General features: G+C 42.0%; 1 protein-coding gene across 4 annotated transcripts in view; it reads left to right on the top strand.

The window, feature by feature from the left end:
• DAPK2 (death associated protein kinase 2) overlaps positions 1 to 21,435 on the top strand; it is a 38,418-nt gene extending 16,983 nt beyond the window's left edge. For 3 of the 4 annotated variants that reach the window (XM_074549494.1, XM_074549495.1, XM_074549496.1), the window contains exons 3-10: positions 488 to 709; positions 3,337 to 3,475; positions 4,874 to 5,003; positions 6,106 to 6,154; positions 6,838 to 6,864; positions 10,527 to 10,679; positions 12,104 to 12,149; positions 13,058 to 14,765. In XM_074549494.1, coding sequence (XP_074405595.1) covers positions 488 to 709; positions 3,337 to 3,475; positions 4,874 to 5,003; positions 6,106 to 6,154; positions 6,838 to 6,864; positions 10,527 to 10,679; positions 12,104 to 12,149; positions 13,058 to 13,693 — 1,402 coding nt within the window. In that variant the 3' untranslated portion in view covers positions 13,694 to 14,765. Of the gene's footprint in view, positions 1 to 487; positions 710 to 3,336; positions 3,476 to 4,873; positions 5,004 to 6,105; positions 6,155 to 6,837; positions 6,865 to 10,526; positions 10,680 to 12,103; positions 12,150 to 13,057; positions 14,766 to 17,007; positions 17,098 to 17,274; positions 17,356 to 17,863 lie in introns of those variants that run through there. The other variant, XM_074549497.1, reaches the window with a different exon arrangement.

Raw genomic sequence — 21,435 nt, 5'->3', positions numbered from 1 at the left:
TTTTAAAATTTGAAAACTGGTTGCTGGAAGCCAGCTTTGCATTTCCAAAGAGTTATCATTCATTTGAGTTCTTCTCTAGGGACTATTCTTAAAGACAAATATTTTAGTGTGTGTGTGTGCTCTTTCAGAAGACCCAGTGGTGCATTGCAGACTTGAATGTCTTAAGTGAAGTAGTGGTAACTTGAACCTTTTGAGGCAGATCTTACTCATTTAAACATGAACTGTTTTTAGAGGTTTAAACTCCTTTTGTCAGTCATTGTTTGGTTTTGCTCAATTTCAGACACAGTAGGATGTTACCTTGTTATGCTGTACTGCCTTTGCCTGCAGAGTCCTGACAGTCCTCGCTCGTGTACCCAGAACAAGCTCAGCAGTGCTCAGCAGTGCTGCTTGGGGCTTACAGGATCAGGCTTTGTGTGGGGCTGGCTTATGTGGGAAGCTGTCATGTAAAAGCCTTAGGAACATTTCTGTTGTCTCCTTGTCCTGGCAGTGGCCAGTTTGCTATAGTGAAGAAGTGTCGAGAGAGAAGCACAGGGCTGGAATTTGCCGCCAAGTTCATCAAGAAGCGGCAGAGCCGGGCCAGCCGGCGCGGGGTGAGCCGCGAGGAGATCGAGCGCGAGGTCAGCATTCTGCAGCAGATCCTGCACGCCAACATCGTCAAGCTGCACGACATCTATGAGAACAAGACTGACGTGGTCCTCATCCTGGAGCTGTGAGTAAGGGCCCTGCCCTGCACACGTGGCTGAGGTGAATGGAAACCTGAGAGCGCTGCAGAGGCTGCCAGAGCACAGGGACACTGATAAATGGAGCTGTTGCGTTCTCAGGCTTCACAAATCTCGGCAGGAGCACTGAGGGAGGTTGGTGGTGAGCAGCTTCCCCAGCTCATCCCTGTGCCCTGGGGATACAGGTGCACCTGAACATCAGCTGAGGTCACTTGATACTGGGCCAGGCAATCTTGTCAACTTGCAAACAGTTTACTAAGGGAGGAATTAGCTTACCTCATGTCTGCCTAGGGCTGCCCTGACATAAACCTTGGAGGAAGTGCAAGTGGCCGCTGAATGCTCATTTTATTTTTCTTCCTGCTTTCATCTCTTTCAATACATGTGAGGCCATCAAGCCTTTTCCAAAATTCTCAGCCATTCTCACTACTTCCATATTTTCCTCATTTAGATCAGCTAGAGGAGAAAAGGGGAGGAAGGCAAGGGAAGAAGGTTTTTTAATCCCTTGGCATTGACTGTTGAGGATGAATAGCAGCAGGATGGGAATGATGAAAAGCTGTTTACTCTTGTGCTGCCATAGGAGGAGAGAAAACCACTGCCATTTAGGTCCTGCTGACAAGTAGACCTCCTCACCCCTACATGTAAAATGATGCAAGTTTTCAGTGTGTATGGGGCAGGAAATACAGTCACCATGCTTGAAGTTAGGTAGACCATGTATTCCCTAGGACCCAGGACCTTGTGTATGGAGTCCAGGCAACGAGGCTTTTATCTCTGAGGGAGCTCTCTAGGGGAGCCAGCATCTAGGTCAGGGAGCATTCCTGGAGATTGATGTGACTGCTGGAAGATGGCATATGAGTGATGATGAGCACCTGTTAACTCTGACATATATATCTATGGCCAAATGTTGGTCTCTGCAGCCAAGCTCTGAAAGACAGGGAAGGAGCTTGCTCTTTCTCACTGGTGACTACCTTGAGCTAAAGCAACCTCCTGTTTCATTACCTTCTGCTTTTCCCTGTCCTCATGTGGCCTGACATATTTTGTGTGTTCTTTTGTCAGGCTGTAACATATTGCAGTTTGTAAAAATCTGCATGCAACAGAAATTTGACCTGATAAAGGCCTCTGCATTCAGCTGCTGTATACGAATTGAGCATGATGATAATTGCTAATAAAAATAATTAAATTCTCTCTGTGAACAGATAATCTCTTCCCCTCTGACACCCTGCTCTCAGAGTCTCATATTCCCTGCTGTTTATCAGAGTAAGTGTAGCAGCACCTGGCCAAGCACATATGGTAATCTACAGTGAACTTCAGCTTCAAAAGAATGGCCCCAGTATTGCTGGGTAATTGAAGAAGCTGTCCTGGTGTTTAAAAGAGGATTTGTCTGAAATGTTGACCCTCTCCCATACTCACAGCGCTGGCAAAACCATCTCCTCTTTTCAGAGAGGTCAGTTCTGCAGGTGCTGGTTCTCCTGTTCAAGAGAAGTGCCAGGTCCATTGCTGTGAAGTGCAGTTTGGCAGGCACAGGGCTTCTCTTTCCTTCTGCACATTGTCCAGGGACTTGCCCCAGCTTTCTGTGGGGCTGCTGTTCTCTGTGTCCTGGGCCCTGCCTGGAGCCTGCTCTGCCCAAGCAGAAGCAGCCTGGAGGCAGGTTGGATTGATAAACCGGTGTCTCATCTACAGATTCTCTCCTCCCCAGTGTTCTCTACAACAAAACCTGTACAGAAAGGCTGATGGTAGTGCTGAGACCCTTGGTAGGTGTCACCTAGAAAAGAAAATCAAGAGATGAAGTAACAGTCTCACAGGTTGAGTAACTGAGATTAATAGAAAGGAGAAGGTGGCAGCTAAAGACAGTAGTTGCAACGTATTTCCGGGTCATATGAGCTTATTTTGTTTGCCAGGTATTTAGTTGTAGCAATTAAAGCATCAAGTGACTTCTGCCCAGGTGAAGGGAGGTAACTTCTGCCAAGGTGAAGAGTCCTGCCTCACATGGATTAGAGAAGTTTCTGATCATGTGAGAGGTGAGAAAAAAAATCTGGTAATCAATGGGCAAGTCACTATGCCCAGTGTAAGTCTCTGGAGCAACAAGGCACCTTGTCACCAGCAGGAGCAGCAGAGGAAGCTAAGACACAAACCAAATGTCTTTGTGGCTTTGGACATGCTGTTCTTGCTTGCAGTGGACTTGTCCTTGCAGGTTGTGCAGCTGTTGACAGTGGCTTCCTGTGGAAGAGGCAGAGTAGGGAATCACCCTGTTGTCACCAGCAGTGTTGTGTGGGAGCCTGGGGTCAGAGCAGTGATTCCCCAAAGACCCCTGGAGCACCAGTTGTGATCTGACTTGTCTGTGACTCCAGCACCTGAGGAACTCAAAGCATTTTCACCTGCCAGTGCTTTTTGACAGGCCAAGAGCTTGTTTTCCAAAATGACTGTAGAGTCTCTCAGGCCCTTTGCTTGCGCTCTGAGCACAGGTGGTGGTGCACCAGCACCCAAGAGTAACAACTGTTTGTGGGTGCCCCCAAAACTGAATCTAAATGAGAATAAAACTATAATATTAATGAAAGTGTGAACTGTTATGGATTACAGTGCAGGAGATAGATAGCAGGATGTTTTTTGGTGTGTTTTGCAGGGTTTCTGGAGGAGAACTTTTTGATTTCCTGGCACAGAAGGAATCTTTGAGTGAAGAGGAAGCAACCAGGTTCATCAAGCAGATTTTGGATGGTGTGAATTACCTTCACTCTAAGAAAATTGCTCACTTTGATCTAAAGGTAAAGATGTTGATTTAGTCTTTTGCTAATTTTGGTATTTAATATGGGTAAGGTCAGGTGGTTACTGAAGATGTTGCAAGAATTGCAAGGTAGAAATCAGAAAGCATAAGTAAAGAATCATTAAACTGACAGTGACTATCAAATGACCTTTATATATTCACTTAATAACTCTCCTGGGTTTTAAAGGACTGGGTGTGGAGTTTAGCAAGTGTTAAATTAGGGATGTATTTTTAAGCAGTGATTTGATCAGATAGAGGATAGTTCATCATTATCTCATCATTTGACAGGGCTCCATTTCCTGCAGTGGAGCTCTAATGGTTTATACCACCTAAGGGATGAAACAGTCCTCCATGAGGTAGTGACAGTGACTTTTTCTGTATCTGTCTGTTCTAAAGAAGCTTACCTTATGTGTCTGTGGTGAACATATATGCCCTAGATCCATGAAAGAAGCCAGGCTTGTTACCCTGAGGCTAACACATGGTTGGTCCAATGACTGTGAGAATCAATTATTCATGTGCTCTGTTTCCCAGTGCAGCTCTGACTGAGAGAATGTGTTAGCAGGAGCAACTTCCACGTTAGATTCTGCTCTGGAAAAGCCAGGCAGCTGCCAGCAGGGAATCAGACTCTCTTGCTCCTGCCCTTGAAGTTATGATTAAGTTATGAGAGATGAATGCATTGAAGCTCATCATGGGAGATAAATGGAACCCATAGTTACTCTGAAACCTGTGAATTCAGGCCATGCTAGGGAGCAGCTAAGGATGAGAAATTTAGTTGAAGAAAGGACTTTATGAAATATGTTGGATCTGGTAAAAAAGTAGAGTCTGTGGTTAAACATGTTCGTTTTGATTTCACAGTTCAAGCTTCAGCTTTTTCTTACAATGCTGTGAGAATGACACATGTTCTTTTAATAGCTTGGTATGATCTAGGACCTCTGACCCCAACTGTTTGCATTTTCTGGACTGTTCAGCTGGTAAATCCTGAATCTTTTCTTGGCTTTGTTGCAGCTGTGAATTTAATCTCATAGGGAAATTGTTTTTTCCTTCCCTGAATAGGTTCAGTATTTACCAGAACATCTTCCATTGGCTTACAATACAGTATAGGGTCAACTAAGGCCAATATTATGAAGTGTAAATTCCAAGAACAGATCAGTAAAATTGCTGTCAGCAAAATATTGTGCTGTGCAGCTGTCACCCAGGGCTGGGCAGTAGCATTTTGTCTGCAAACACCTGCACTCCTTCAGCTGCCTGCTACCTCAGTCAAAAGAACTGTAAATGGTTAAGCACAGGGATGTTGTTCTTGTTCTATGATGTGCAAAGGAAAAAAAGCACTTGAAAGCTCTGTTACTTTCCAAGATATTAATATTTTAATAACGTAGGTCTATCTTTTTGTCATTTTTAGCCTGAAAACATTATGCTTCTAGACAAGAGTATCCCTATTCCACACATCAAACTCATCGACTTTGGCCTGGCTCACAAAATAGAAGATGGAGTTGAATTTAAAAATATATTTGGAACTCCAGAATTTGTAGGTGAGTGACGTGTTCCTTTGTCTTCCTTTGCAAATTTCAGAGGAAGTTGTGACATCTTGTCAAAGTTAAAAATTGAGGGATAGAAGTAGTTTTGATCTTATTTCTGTCAAGACTACTTAAATCTAGAGGTTTACATTATTTTTCTGGAATAAGCAAAGGTGCTTTCTGTAAACCACAAGTACTACTCTTGTGAGATTAGGCTGCTGCCAAATAAATATTTAGAGATGTAAATTCAGGATTGGGATTGTGAAGCTCTGCATATACCAATTAAAATCTTTTTACTTGTTGCCTGGGATAAGTAGATCTCTGCATTGTGGTACACGAGTACACAGTCACATGGGCGTCTGTCATTGCTTTGTAAATAAAACCACCTCACACTGTACACCTGCTGAGTACCCTCATGTCCCCTTACATTTTTCCATGTGGTTCTCTTTTTGTTCCTCCCTGGTCATAATTCTGATCTGACTCGCCTGGATTTTAAGTTATTCCTGCTCCTTTCTACTCGTTTCTATTTTGGGGTTTGTTTGGGGGCTGGGTAGAGAATTGTAATTAATATTCCAGTTAAACACAGCTGTTACAGATTATTTTTTTCAACTTATTTCACCCTTGCTCTTTTCTCTTGCATGCAGTCTTATATGGGGATGTTTTCCAATGAGGAAATGTTTCTTATAAAGATAATAGAGTTTGACATGGATAGCAGTGTAGTCTGGCAAGTTATTTCAATCTCTTGCTCAAGGGCTCTTTCTGACTGGCATTTACGAAGTTGCTGTAATGGCACCACTTAAAAAACAAAACAAAAGCTCATGCTTAGGGGCAGCAGCATTCTTGTGAGGTGAAATAATTTGTTATTTGTTGTAATTTGCAGTATAATTACTATATAATGTCTGTTTTCCCCTTATTCTTGAGTTGCATTATGCTCCAAATTAAGCTATGCAATCTCTTCTGAACAGTTGTATTTGGGCTGTAAAATTATAAACAATGTATTCCCTAACCAACTCTTCCCTCTTCCCCTTCTCCCTCTTGGTAATTCTTGGCCTGCTACTCCAGCCTGGTAAAAATTTGTTCCCTAAGTTGCTGCTGTTTGATTAAATGTTTCTTACAGCTCCAGAAATCGTAAACTATGAACCCCTTGGGCTAGCTGCAGACATGTGGTAAGTTTTATAATGTGTTTGTGCTTTCTTTTCCTGGTTACTGTACAATTACTTTTTCCTATTTTGCTCTTAAGAGAATCCATTGCAGTACAACCAATTAAAAAAAACCGCAAACAAACAATAACTTAAATACAGTTAATGAGTCTTTGTTCTGTCATTCTATTTTTATACATTATTTTAACTTAAAAGATAAACATTTAATTTCTGCAAAATGACATTGAAAAGCTGCAGTGGTGGCAGTTTTGGAGTTAACTGTTTGCCACTGTCCATGCAGAGGAGCACTCTGAGAAGGAAACACCTTCCTGCAGAGCTTGTGACAGCTTTATTTGTAAGAGCCCTTCATGCAGAGGAGACCTGTGTACTAACGTAATGGGAAGGCAGGCAAAGGAGGTCACCCCAAATCAAACATCCTGTTTCTGCCCCTCTGTGTTTCATGTGTGCACTGTAGAAGGTACCCACTGAGTAGAAATACACAGACTTCCAATATGCACATTACTTGATGTTATATGAAAAATTTATTTTTTTCCTCAAAACCCTGTTTTGTGAGGGATGTTAGCAGTTATCTAAAGTCACAATGGCTCTCCTGCCTCTATTGCAGCTGCTATTGACTGTTGTGTATTCTGCACGTTAGGAAGAACACTGGTGATGTAGAACCCCTACAATTAATGTCCTTTGTTTTTTAGGAGCATAGGAGTCATCACCTACATACTGTGAGTACAACAATTCCCTCCTGCAGAAATGTTCCTAAAGCTCTGGGCACTGGTACAGAACAGTTCTTCCCTTCAGCCATTTAGGGACCTGCACATGTGTGGTGGGCAGGAGTTTGTCTAAAAGACAGAGGTTATCCTACAGCCTTTTCCATTTAAAATAAGGAGTAAAGGATATGGGGCATTCTGAGCAGAAGGAAAACAAATGTCCCCAGCATCACTAGGCTTTTCTGCATTTTATGGGATCTCATCAGTTCCAAATGATAGAGGATGGAAAAGCCAAGAAGATGAATAGCTCCTGGAATGACTGTGAGTTACCAGTGTGAGAGCATAGAAAGTGTAACAGTCCCATTTACAAGTTGGGTTATTTCAGGAGGAAACAGTGAAGTTTTTATTTGCTTGTAAAGGTAGCAGTCTGGATTATTATGCATAACTAAGGTCACCCATTTCCAAAAGGTGAGTTTAAGCTGAAAGAGGAGCAGAGAAGTTGACCCTGGAAACTGATAATTCTACTTACAGGAGAAAAAAAAAGGGTTTGTTAAAGCTAGTAAAGCAAAGGTTGGTTGGAGAGACCATCATAGTCAGTAGGCATAAAGGAAAAATAGTTCACAGAATACTTTTTAGATGCAGATTCTCTTTAGAAGAAAAGTGTGTCACTTGTGAATAAGTAAAAGGAGGGAATTATGAGGTGCTCAGGCTCTCAAAGAAATGAGTTTCTGTGGGCATCTGAGGACAAGTAGTTGAGAGTTTTAAGATGGAGCTTGACAACTTGGGAAACTACTTGTGAGAAAATGAATGCATATAACAGAGGAACAGCACTCCTTGCTTTTCCTCTCCTTTGACATGAGAATTGCAAGAGTGGACAGTGATGCTTGATCCCAGCTACTTCCATGGAAATCCTGTGACTCCTGGGGAGCAGGGAGCTGACTCTGCTTGCTGGGAATGTTGCACCCATGGCTTTGGCTGGTCCTTGTGATACTCAGAGGAATAAGTCTTCAAGGAGGTGGACTCCTGTATTAGATGGATTTGCTCTACACATTTCAGGTGTCAGGACAAGTACAGAGGCTTGAAGGGGAAGGATTGTCTTTTCAGTGTGGAAAATAAATCTTGGCCTATGCATCAGGGTTTGACCCCAAAAGCTGTAGAAGAGAGATAGGGTCTGAGGAATCAGATTCAGTGCAACAAATTCCCTTCTTTTCTGCAGTGCAAAGAAAAGTTTGGGGTATTGGTTGAGCCCAAGCTCAAGTAAAGGGATTTAAAATACTGTCCAGACCCTTGCTTTTTGTCAGCACTCTCACCTGCACTGACACACCTGTACTTGCCAGGACATTAAACTTTGTGAATTTGTAAAATGAGTGTTCCTATTTGATGAGAGGAAAACTTAGGAGTTGAGGTCAAGCAGCAGATGGGAATACTTAGCCTGTGATTAGTGATGCACAGAGCCAGCTGCTCCTCAGATCTTCCTGTTATCCTGAGGGAACGGAGAGAGGGAGTGGTTCCTGTACTGCATCCAGCACAGGAGAGCTGTTTTACCTGCTTGGCTGCTAAGGATTGTTGTGGTCATTAAGGTAGAAAAATGTCTCCACACAAATGATCAGGAAAAAAGAGCACACTTTTTACAGTGGGAGGGATCAGCTTGCATGATAGGCTGTGGATGAGAAATTTGCAAGCCTTCAAATCATATTGCCTCCTAATTTTAAAGCCTTTTGCTCAGAAGTGTTCTGAATAATCGGGGTGTGTCTATGATGCCACCTACTTTAGCAAACGTGGCAGCAATCAAATGGATGCCATCATCAGGTGTAGAGTTCAAAATGCATCCAAGTCCTCAATTCAGTAATTCTGCAGTGATTCAGTGGCTTATAAGGCAAAGCCTTTATTACTGAGGTCTGCTGGTACATATTTACAGGCACTGAGTCAGGATATGACAAAAGCCAGTTGCATTGGATATTAGGATTTGAGAATCCTCCCATTTCACAGGTTTCAAAACTGAGCCCCAAAGAGAAAAAAAGGAAAAAATCAGAGAATAACAGACTGTTGACTTTGGCTTCCAATAAAGGGTCAGAAGGTGGAATTACAGCTGCTTCATGGCATAATTTGGGGAAGGGGAAGAGAAGCCAAGGCCCTGGGGCAGGTTTCCAAGTTGCAGTTTTGGAGCAAAGCTCATGGTCTGTGGAGAGGTGCCTACTTGTAGCCAGCAGAAATGGAACCAAACCTTACCAAGGCTTAAGAGAAAGTATGTAAAACCCCTGAAGAATTGAGACTGACTGTGGTTTATGAGAGGAAATTTACTGCATCAAAGACAACTCACTCATGCTCTCCTGCCTGTTTCAGATGCTTTGGTGGTGTTGTGTGATTGTAGAGGGGGGAGGAAGCAATTTATGCACTTGAGTGTTTATTCTGTGGATAAGATCACATACGGTAGCTGGGAATTGGGCTGAAAGGCTGGGCTGGTCCCATCTAACTGAAAGCTTTTGTCCCATTATCCCCCAGTATTCCCAGCCAACCTGGTGGTGGCAATACAGACAAGGTTTGTTGAGAGTGGGATCATGTAAGCAAATGGTTTAGTATTCAAAACCTCAGTTTAGTTCCCTGGAGTTTGCTGCTGTCCTGTTTTGAGCCTGCTGCATTCTGAAACTGTTATCAAAGCTGGACATAATAGATAAGCACAATAATAGTCCAGAAGATGATAAGAAAAGGAGTGAGATCAATCTCCTTGGTATAAATAACATTTCCCATAAACCAGACTTTTGCAAGTCAGCATCTCTTTGTGTTGGGGGAGAAGGAGCCTGGAGGAAAGGCAGGGCAGGAGGGGTCTGGGATAACTCTGTTCTGACACAAGTTTTATGGAGCAGAGGTGCAGAGTCATCAAAGATGAAGGTTGACAATCACAGCTGAGAGATGGGCAAAGCAACAGGAAACCTTTTTCTTAAGTCAAGATTGCTAAATGGCATTTTATTATGATGTTGTCTCCATTACATCCTTGCAGTTGCAGCAGGGTGTCAAGAGAAGGAAATTTTGTGTTGTTCTGAAACAGCTGGATTTTATTGCAGCCAAAGCCCTTTTGCTTGTGGATTCCTTTACTGAGCAGCATGGCCCTGCCTCTCCAGTGGTGCTGGCTCCTAGGCAAGGCCATGTGCCTGGCTTCTGATCATGTGTTGTATTTTGCTTCCAGCTGAGAAAGGTCTCTTGGTTGAACTCACGTGCAGAGCACTCATCAGCAGCTTTGCAGAGAGAAAAGAAGTAGGGGCAGAGCTTTTCCTTCCTGAAGAAAAACTACAGAAACACTACACTGTCAGCTTGAAGGTTATAGAAGCTGCAGCCTTTGTGGGCTCACAGGGATAGAGACTCTCCTGAGCTGAAACTTTTTCTAGTTTGATTAGCAATGACTTAAATGAGGCACTCAGAAGAGGAGAATCTGCTGGGTGCATTTCTCTCTGTGTGCATGCATTAGTGCTCTGATAGAGATTTTCAGTGCAAGTCTGGCTCAGCTAAGTGAGCCACAGCTATAGTGAGCCAAAGCTGGCCATGTTTTTTCCTACATGGCAGATCTGCTTCAACACAAGAGCCACAAATATCCTAAGAGTATATTCCACGGTCACTGCAATTTCATTAGAGGATTTCTGCTGTTTATTTTACCAACTGATTCGTCTTTCTGGCTCATCTAGGCTTAGTGGTGCATCACCTTTCCTTGGAGAAACTAAACAAGAAACACTTGCCAACATCACAGCTGTGAATTACGATTTTGATGAAGAATTTTTCAGCAATACTAGTGACCTGGCAAAAGACTTTATTCAGAAACTACTGGTGAAAGATACACGGTAAGCAAATATTCAGAAAGACCCATTTATCTCTAAAATAAACCTGGTGAAATGTGGCTTGACAAGTGAAAAAGCTTTTCTTGCAGTGTCTATTACCAGTCAAGAGCAAGACAGGTGGATGCTGCTGTGACCCTAGTTAATCACTGCATCCAGAAACCCTGAGGAGAGGAACCAAGTCTCCTCAGCTAAATGCCATGTTCAGGACTGAGTTCTCACCTGAGTCAAGCTGGCACAATAGAGTGTAGTTGAAGGGCTGAAAATGATGTGCACAATCTTGAGTTCAGGGTAACCACCACTCCACTGTTTCAGTTTCTTATGACCTACTCTACCAAGGAGGTGATACCATCCCAGAATATGCCCCCAGTGGTGCAATGCCAGAAAAATCAGTACATGTGCTGATATGGACTTGTTCTAAGTCTCTGTATCTGTGGCAGTCACCTAAGGGTTTGTGTGACAGCTCTGCAGATCTTTCTTCCCAGGTTACAGGAACCACTGTTTTGGGTGTTTTTTGTTTTTTTTTGGGGGGGGGGGGGAGGGAGGGGGTGTTTGTTTTTTTTTAGTTTAATTTTGTTTTGTTTTACTTGCTTTTAATAAAGTGCACACCAAGGTAGCATCTCCTTCCCTGTAACCGTCTTTGTCCTGGAGAAACATTGTGATTCTTTCTAATGGCTTCATTAGGGGAGAAAATAGCTATGAGAGAGAAGGAGCTGTTCAGTGAAGATTCTGCAAATCATCAGGCCTCAGTGTGGGGTAGAGTCAGTGTTTGATGAGAGTTTTGCACAGGTCTAGCAGCTCCAAGGAGAAGTCAGTGCTGTTGGTATTTGTCCCGTGTGCAGACGTGGTGCCTGTGCAATGCTGTGCTTCTGTCTTTGATTCTCAGTGCTCTTAACATGCTGTTCACCAAACTGCTGCAATGCAGAAGGAAGTTAGGTTTGATCCACTTTGATTAGGTTTGCTGTATTCCTCTCAGAAATGCTGCTTTCAGGAAACAACAGCTCCTGCAGTGCTCTAATACTGTGCTCCAGAGGACAGCTTTGGTATAATTACTGTTGATTCAGACACAGATGTATCAAAGATGTTTAGCAAGAATGTATTTTTTAAGCATGTCAGATGAACAAAACAAAGGAATGTTGTATAAGTTTTTATGGAAAGGTGCACAAAGCTACAGGTAGATTTTGATGAAATAAGAATTGAAGTTGTGAGGAGTAAGGACAGTTACCTGCTGAAGTTTAGAGCAGTAACTAAACTGCACACAAGCAGTGTGCCTCAGGGAGAAACATAAACTTGAAATTTGAGGGTTTTTCCTGGAATTATCCTGATAAAGGCTTCATAGGAAGCCCAGGAAGAGTGTGGGTCAATGGGCTTCTGTACCAAGTATTTATCATTCAAATCTTTGGGATTTTTTTTGTGTTGTTGTTTTTTAGGAAGCGGCTTACGATTCAGGAAGCTCTATCTCATCCATGGATAACGGTAAGACTGAATAAAGAAAAAGACCTTGCTTTTTTCCATGAGCAAAGCAGAGATCATATTCTCACTCTTACTGGTGTGTTAAATGGAAAACTGCCCCCTAAGTACTTTTTGATTGATGCTGGGTGACTCGAAGAGATGTACAGGGAGAAAATTGCTTGGGTCTGACCAAATCCTTGGATTTCTGCAAATTACTTCCTTTATTATGATAACATTCAAAAAGAGAGTAACAAAGATCTGATGTTTATTGCACATTACAGTACCCATATTGGACTGGGCTTTGCATTTTTCCATTCCTCTCTGTTTGCATGGGCATATACTGTGTGTTGGCTTTTGTGTTTTCTGGAATTGAGAGTTGACTGCAATCAATATAAAAAAAATTATTTCTCTGGAGAGAAAACTGCTGTGTACCCGTGTTCTGGTTTGCTTACATTTGTGTGTTGGTATGTAGTTTTTTATCATAAACATTGCTTGCTTATGTGGGTAAGTCTCTTACCGAAAATACATTTAGCTAGTCTCAGCATGACTAATGACGATTTTTGAAATTCAGTTTTTGCTTTGCATTGCACAAAACATTAGTTGGAGTGGTATTAGAGTTGTTGGTTTTCCTCCTACAAATATTGATAGCTTTGACACTGTTAATTGCTAAAACTTAGCATGAAAATAAATTGCAGCCATGTTGTTTGCACTCATCACATTGGAATGAAAGCATTTGTCACATTCAGGTCTGGGCTTATGTGTTTGGTGTTTGTTTCTTTTAATCAAATGCACGAAGGAAAATCTTTGTGAGCAAACAATCTCCCAGCATTGTGGAAGCCCTTTGTCCCTGCATCCTTTGTGTAGAGTTTTTGAATCGCTGCAGCCTTGTAAATGTTCAGTAATATTGGTTCCTCTGTCTGACGACTCACCAGCTGAAAGATGAAACCAAAGTCCAGGAGAACAAGAAGGTGGAGAACGCGCAGCTGAAGACGAAGCGCCTGAGGGAGTACACCATAAAGTGCCACTCGAGCATGCCCCCCAACAACACCTACATCAACTTTGAGCGCTTTGCCCGCGTTGTGGAGGACATTTCCCGTGTGGAGCAGGGCTTCAGCTCCCTGGCTGCATCCCACGATTCCTTGCAGGAGGACATGGATGCTCTGCTTTCCATTTATAATGAGAAAGAAGCTTGGTACAAAGAAGAGAGCGAAAGCGTGAGGCACGCGCTGTCCCAGCTCAAGTACGAGTGCCGTAAGGTGGAGTCCCTGAAACGGCACTTGCACGAGGACACTGAGGCTGTCAGTGCCACTCTCACAGGCGTCTGTGGGAAATATGCTGAGCTGCAGAGCCACTATGAATCTCTCAGGCAGGAACTTTCTGAGGAAATCAAGTGGATACAGGATTTGATGAGCAGTTTTCAACTGGAAAGTGAAGCCTGTGTGAACGGAAACTTTCACTCTGTTTTCAACAAAGATATTAATGAATCACTAATGGAGCTGTTAAATAGATCTTGCTGTGAAGAATTCCTTGCAGGGTTGAATCTTGATGTGACAGAATCCCATCAGTAACACTGAGATCAGGCTAAGTGTAGGGTTTGTTGCTTGTTTCATTGTACATGAGTTTAGAAAGGTTCTGGTGCATAGATTCTACACAAAAACATGACCTAGACTTGAAGTAGAAGTTCTGATGTATTGCACAAGCTGCTGACCAAGGCCATAATCTCCCAGTGGTTTGTAGTGTTGGAGTTTTGTTTTTTTCTTGTGTTCAGTGTCTGAACTTGCAGGAACAAGATTATCACAGTGGTATGTGATAACCAAAACCTTTGGTATTGCTTATACCAAAGGTTTGGTTATCACATTACCTTGGCAACACCAAAACCTTTGGTATTGCCTATATTTTACTCTGCATAATGTATTACAGTTCCTACAGATTACTAGGTAATTAATGTGGAATAAAGAATAAGTCAGTCTGTACTGACTAGAAACTGAGTGCCTGGAAACTGATAAAAAAATCCTCTTATAGCATCTTTGGTTGGCTGAAGGAAACAGTTGGATAGCCCTGCTGCAGACAGTTCTATACACCTTATGATACAAATATTTGTAAAGGTTAAATCTGTAAATTAAAGCAAATGGTGTAGTAATTTAGCTAATACTGTGAAATGGCTGTCAATGAAGAATTTTAGGATTAGTGTTTAGGCCAATTGTGCAGGGTGAACTCTTTTACCATCAAAGGTAAGGTGAATTTTAAACTGAAGGATTAATCGACAGCTGAGTTTCCTGTCCTGTACCAAAGAAATTCTATTCAAAAGACACCACTGGGAACTTATAATGATCAAATGACTGTGCAATTTTGCAGTGCAAATGTCAATTTTAGACTAAGTGATAATATATTCATCTGGTTTGTTTTCTACAGTAAAGATTACAAAGCTACAACTAACTTAATCTCTGGTGTGGCATTTGAGACTAATGTTCTTCCTATAAAGATTTGTTTTCCTTAGGTTTTACAAAGTAAAAGAAAACCCAGCCTTGAATCATGCCCTGCTGTTTTGTATTTCAAAGAAGTCATTTGATTATACTGTATTAATATGCACAGATGTACCAATCTCATTTTTGAACACAATAAATAGTTATTTATGCAGGATGCAGTTGTTCCCTGATGGTCAGTGACTGAAAAAGACCCCAAATTTCTGTGGGCATTTGCTGCATGGTGACTGTTGTGCAACTACAAGAATCAGTGAGATAATAGCTCTAGTCCAGCTAGAGTGAATATTTACATCTATGTATTAGAGTATATCTTTCACTGCCCCTCCTCCTTTTGCAGAGAAGTTAATGACCTAAATAAACTGAATTGTTGCTCTTCCTAACATGATTAAGAATAATGTTTCCTAATTTGAGATAAAAAGATAAAAGCATACTCTCATCTAATTTTTTGCAGAGTACAGTGGACCCATTTACTGCTGTGTCCTCACAAAGATGTGCAGAGGCTGATGCAAATTCAGAATTGTGAAAATAGTTATTCACTTGGGATATTGTTGCTCCCATCTGGAAGGAGGATGGAGACTGGATGTGCTCTCTGTGTCATTGTTCTTGGCACAATATGTGAAATTTTCAAAAGCTTCTATAGTGTAGATAGCCAAGATGTGACCCTGGCAAGCTGGCATTGATGGCTGGGGACAATTGGGCTCTACTGTGACAAACAGGATTGAGCATTTTGCATGTGTCCATTTTTATTGTTTCAGAATGCTTCTGCAGGTTTCTTTGAGCTGGAAGACCCATTCTAAAAACTGTCCAGGAGAACTGGAACACAGGATTTTATTGTCAGGAGGAGAGAGCCTTAATTCCTAAAATGTAACTTAATGCCTGGTGGGAGTTAGAATTTGCAGAAAACACTCTCAAGAAAGAGAGTCTGCCTCCCCTCAGCCACGATCTCATATTCTTTGTTCATATTGATTTTCTTTACGAACAAATGCACTGGCATGATGAGAAGGAGCATTAAATGAGGCCACCTTGTTCCTGAGCATGTTTGGGTGAGGGCAGTGTTGTTGTGACTCTGTCCTTGAGGCTACTCACACTCTGCTTTTGAGAAGAGATCCTGATGATTTGAGAGAATGACAAGGTCACTGAGTTGCAGGGTACCTAAAATGAAGAGGTGGTTATTAGCCCTCTGCAGTAAAGTGAGTTATAGAGTCAGTGGTGGTTCTGAAAGGGCACTGGGAAATTTTTCATAATGATTGTACAGCTGACATTTAGCCAGTGACGTTTTTTCCACTTCAAATTGATTTCTGCTCGCTTGTTGCACCAAGCTGGCTGTTTGCAGCGTGAGGAAATTATATTTAAAGCTTAATTGTCCCAGTTCTGTTGAATGCAAATGGTGTGTACATCTCAATGAGAAGGGGGCCCAGCTGATAGCTTGGCTCCTTGAAGTGCTGCTGAGATACCTGCAAAAATGCTAAACCTACAGCATTTGATGAGAAGAGTGAATTTGTTGTCTCAAACGTTTTAAATTATTTTGCTGAAAAAGATGTTTAAATCCTCACTGATGTGTTTTCCATTCTCTTTTGGTACTCTTGCTGTTTCAGGTGCATGGCTTGGCTGCATTCCAGCCCAGTTCAGTACAAATATTTCTGTGTTATCCACCTCCTACATACGCAGATCAGAACAGCTGGAATGGTTGTCACTCCATACTCTTTGAAGGGCTGATTCCTGGCCTTTCTCTTTTCACTCTTGTCTAATCTGGTTTTGAACCATTTCTTTCTTGCAATTTGTTAGATTTGGTTTTAAGGTTTATGCAAATTTTGAGGTACTTTTGGAATTGAAATGTGCTTCATTTTCAGAAGGACCATGTCAGGATTTGTGGAACATCTGTTCCTTAACACCAGGTTGATATCCAAAGCTCTAGGCACATGTCTGAATTCTGATCTATATTCCTCTTTATTCCCATTTTTCAGTCGTCAGATATTGCAATTATTGCCTGGGTGCCAATGCCTTGTGCTGTCATGCTCTGGCTATGGTTAAAGGGCAAAGCTGATAGCATGTGTCCTTATCACTAATACTACATGACAGCTACCTTTGTTCCATTTTATTGCGGTGATGTCACCTAGAGAAAAGGGACATGGGGCAGGTGTGCATGAGAAGCACCTTAGCAACTTTACAAAGTGAAAGCATAGCCTTGGCACCCACTAGTTTTAGGATCTTATTTGTGATCAAAAGGGTCCTGTCTAGGCCCAGAGTGGGCTAGATTTAATTCTTTTTGTATGAAAAAACCTGTATGAATCTGTAGCTTCCCCAGCTTTCTTTCAGCTAGCTCCAGTTCACATGAGGTATCTTGCATATTTTATGCACCAAAGGGAGCTGAAGAATAAAATTGCTCTTTTATCTTCCAGCCCATGGACAAGCAGCAGGCTTTGGTTCGGAAATCATCTGTTGTTAACCTGGAAAACTTCAAAAGGCAGTATGCTAGAAGGCGATGGAAGGTACGACAACAAGCCTTTAATCCTTCTCACATGTGGCTTCCCAAGCCTGGTGGGATCAGAGGGCAAGATAAGAGCTTGAAAGTAAAATTGTAATAGGCAGTAAATGAATGAGATGTGTTTGGATATGTCTGCACTGGCTGTGTGTGATCACATTGCTTTTCCTCCCTCTCTGCCCAGCTCTCGTACCGCGTCGTTTCGCTGTGCAACCGCTTATCGCGCTCGCTGGTGAATAAGGTCCTGACACAAGAGGAGAGTTTGGTAGGTGCATTCCTCACACAGGAAGAAGAGAAGAGCCAGTCTGACTGTGCAGTCATTTTTGCTGTCCTTCATGGATGCACAGCCCAACAAGACAGCAGTGGCTTGGAGTGGGAAACCAGAGGGGACCATGGCATCATGTGTGTCTTTAATGCTGCTGTATGTTGTGTTATTGTGACAGGAATCTTGTGCAGGGAGAGCCAGGGACATGATGGACCTTCTAGGGGCTAAGCACATTATTGTGTAAAGGAGCAGCCAGGAGCCTGCAGATGATGTCTGGATCACAGGCAGTGACCATGGGGTGTGACTGAGAGCTGAGCAATTGCAGGGGAGCTCACTGCTTTGTGCCCAGCTCTGTGATGGAGGGTGGGGGACCCTGGCACTGCCTGTGACCTTCTGAGTGAAACTTTATGGGCTCTGTTAGCTCTGCTCTTCTCAGTAGATGATACTGATAATACTGGAAAAGCATGGTATCTGATTTACATCAGACTTTGTGGCCTTTCTTTTTCAGAGAAATTGTGAAAGTGACAGTGAGGATCTTTCACAAAGGAAAGCCCCTCCTCAGAGGAGAAGCAGCATATCATAATGGGATGAGAATTCCATGGGCAGGAGACAGGAAACTTTCATCCTTGCTGAAGCAAGCAGCCCTGGCAGCAGACTTGGACTTCTTGTCTGAGTCCTTGGTATGATGCTTCTTGCTTCTCAAGCTACCCCAACAACTGGACAATGGTCTTAAATGCCTACTAAGCATTTTAGAAAATTGAGAATCAAGATTCCCAGGGAAATGCTACAGCACAAGCAGCAGTTGGAGTGCTTTTATGTGTTGAGTGTTTCAGTGATACTTCAGTGATACTGATGTCAGCTGCACTCAGGGTGTAGGGTTTCTACTGACAATCTTTACTGCAGAGTAATTCACATTCCACACAGTGGTTAAGACTGTGGGCATTATTATTTCAGTCAGGGAATTGCTAGTGACTAGTAAGGATTTTTTTTTAAATTCAATTTTTATAATTGTTAATAGCATAAATATTTCATGGCATGTATCTGACAGGTTTTGTTAGCTGTATGCAATATTCTGTTATTGCTGCCACTGAAAAGAAGATCACAATGTCATTACATATCATAACCTTGATTTTGTGAACCTGGCAGTAAATAGTTCTGAAATGCAACAAGAACTGTGCTCTGGCCATGGTCTCTGCCTGAGGATTAGCACAACTCTCATTGTTAGTGTGAGTGCAACTGACAGTGGCACTGAGGTAGGCCAAGGCACTTTTTGGATGAAAAAGAGAAAAGAATTCTGTAGTGATTTACATGCACCCAAATACACCATTTTCATGGAATGATGACAGGATGCTTCACCAAAAAAAAGGACATTTCTAAACCTAAAGCATGCAGAGAAATAGTCTTTATTAGACTTTGTTATTGCTGTCAAAATTATTTCTTTTCAGCAAATTGGAGACTCTTTAACACCTATTTGTATAGGTGCTGTTTACATGTAGCCCAGACTGCAGACATCTGTATTTTATTCAGGGAGTTGTATCCAAAATTGAGGAAATAAGCACTTTGATATTGATGGAATATCTTTGCACAGGCAAGTCGCATCATTTAAAATATATTAGTTTCTAAGCCAGTATTGTTCAATTGGTACCAAAAATGTGCATAGACTGGGATATTTTTTCGTTGAATGTATTTGCTTTGTTAGAAGTTCCTATTTATTTTGTGATTTGATGAATTAAAAATCAGAAAGCAGGTCTATTAGAAACAACTATAGATGGACAAGGAAACTGATTTTGTTTGGCTTTACACTTGTCACCTCGAGGCTGAGGTTTTAGAGCAGAAGGTGTTGAGAAGTAGTATCAGGTTAATTTTGATGGCTTCCAGTTTCTAAGAAATAAATAAAAAGATGCTACTTATATTTGTAACTTTGTATCCTTGCTGAGTTGGAGACTAAAATGCAGTTGATAAGGAATTACTTCTGTGAAAGGAAGGAAATGTATGAGAAGCTTTGGAGGAGAGGCAGAATGTAGGATTTGATGGAAGAAACATAAAATGAAGGAGGCGGTGGGAGGAAAAAGGCAGTGGAGAGGAGTGAGTATGAGAAGTTTGTGGAGCTGATCCTGGACTGGGAAAGTTGGAGGAAAGGAAAGAGAAAGTGGATATATGGATTGTGGAAGTTGGAGAGTGAATGTTTCTGCAAATATGGCACTGCATTTTTATACTAATTTCTATAAATTTTTATTTAATTTCTATTTATTTTATATCTTATGCTGCCATAGCCTGTGACATGAGCTGGTCAAAGGATGAGTTGCAGGGCATGGGCTCCTCTTCGTATTCAATTAAAAGGTATATTTCTGAACTTTCTGTGTAATTCTTGAGACAGAATCCTCAAAAAGTGTTGCAGTAATGTGTCTATTAAGAGGGAGCAGTAACAGGGAAACCTGAAGTTTCAGTGTATCCTAATTTCAGCTGAAATAGAGTTAATTTTCTCCTTAGTAGCTGGTACAGTGCTGTGTTTTAGATTCAGTATGAGAATAATGTTGATGATAATATGCTGATGTTTTAGTTGTTGCTAAGTAGTGGTTACCATAAGTCTGGACTTTTCAATTTTCCATGCTCTGCTGGTGAGGAGGTGCACAAAAAGCTGGGAGGGACCATAGCCAGGGAGAGCTGACCCAAAATGGTCAGAGGGATATTCCAGCCCATGGAATGTCATGCTCTGTATGTAAACTGGGGTGAGTTGGCTGGAAGCCACAGGTCACTGCTCAGGAATGGGCTGGGCCTTGGTCTGTGGGTGGTGAGCAGTTGTGTTGTGCATCACTTGTCTTTCCTGGGATTTATTCCTCTCATTTCTTTTCCATTATTATTCACTATTATTATAATATTTTTCTTTAGTTCAGCTACAAAACTGTTCTTATCTCAGAGTAACCCTTGAGGTTTGCTTTCCAATTCTCCTCCCCACCAGGGCCAAGAAAAGGTGAGCGAGGGGCTCTGTGGGGTCTAGTTGCCAACGGGGGTTAAACCATGGCAGTGTCTGGAGGGAATCTTTCATAAACAGAACACTAAAAATATCTATTTGGATAAAAAGCCTCCCAGCTTACCTACCAAATTTTGCTTTCTGCTTTCCCAAGGATGTGGAAAACCAAACAGACTCCAAGCCAGTGGTATTTTTCTGAATTTTTGGACTTTGAAAACACCTCTGGTTTTCAAATTTGAGATTGTGGGATGTGTATGTAAATTACACTTCTGAAAATTAAGCCCTGGTTAAAATAGGTGTTAGGTTGTTGGATCAGGATTGTGCTGTCCTGGAGATGGGGTTATTCTCATGTAAAATCCTAGCAACTATTGAGAAAGATGGGACTCAGCAGAAAGGCAGACAGAGTGCAAGGCTGTATAAAGCTCTGGCTTATTAATTCTACCTTTATAAAGATGTAAGGTGGTGTTTTAACAAAGACATTACAGACAGCTCACTGATCAGTCTTCAGTCATTTTTGTGCCCAGGTAAGCTAAGGCCAGGCCTTTCTCTCTGGCCCTCAGTCACTGCACACGGCTCCCAAGCAACTTCATTGCACAGAAACCACAGCACACAGCACTGGTGTCCATACAAACCCTTCCCTGACTGTTCCAGGTAGGAGCATGCTGCGAGTGTAGAATCTCTTGTACTCAGGACTGATGTTGGTGATGCATTAGGAAGCTTCACGGTGTTTTCCCAGCTGTGGTGTTCTCTGTGTGTCCCATGGGGTGAAGCTCAGCCTGCTCAGGGAGGCACAGTGTAATTGTGCTGCTTCCAGCCCTGGCAGGACACCTGCTCCGTGCAGGGCTGCTTCTGATACTCACCACCAGGGCGTTTTGAACAACATACAGGTTCCTTTCAGTAAAGGGCCAAAAAAAAAAAAAGGGAAAAAAACCAAACCTACTTGGAAGGAAAGGGAACATTGAAAGAATTTTCTGCTTTGCTGGGAGAAAAAAAAATATCTATTTTCTATGTATTATTCTGTTTCTGTTTTGCATTACAGAACATGGAAATGAAGTGATGTCTGGGAAAAAAAAGAAAAAGCACAGTAAAAAAAAAAAAAAACAAAAAAA

The sequence above is a fragment of the Zonotrichia albicollis genome, chromosome 11 (assembly GCF_047830755.1).
Source record: "Zonotrichia albicollis isolate bZonAlb1 chromosome 11, bZonAlb1.hap1, whole genome shotgun sequence".
In the NCBI taxonomy this organism is placed as follows: Eukaryota; Metazoa; Chordata; class Aves; order Passeriformes; family Passerellidae; genus Zonotrichia; species Zonotrichia albicollis.
The sequence above is the reverse complement of the archived record's forward strand: the minus strand, read 5'-3'. Positions and strand labels throughout refer to the sequence as shown.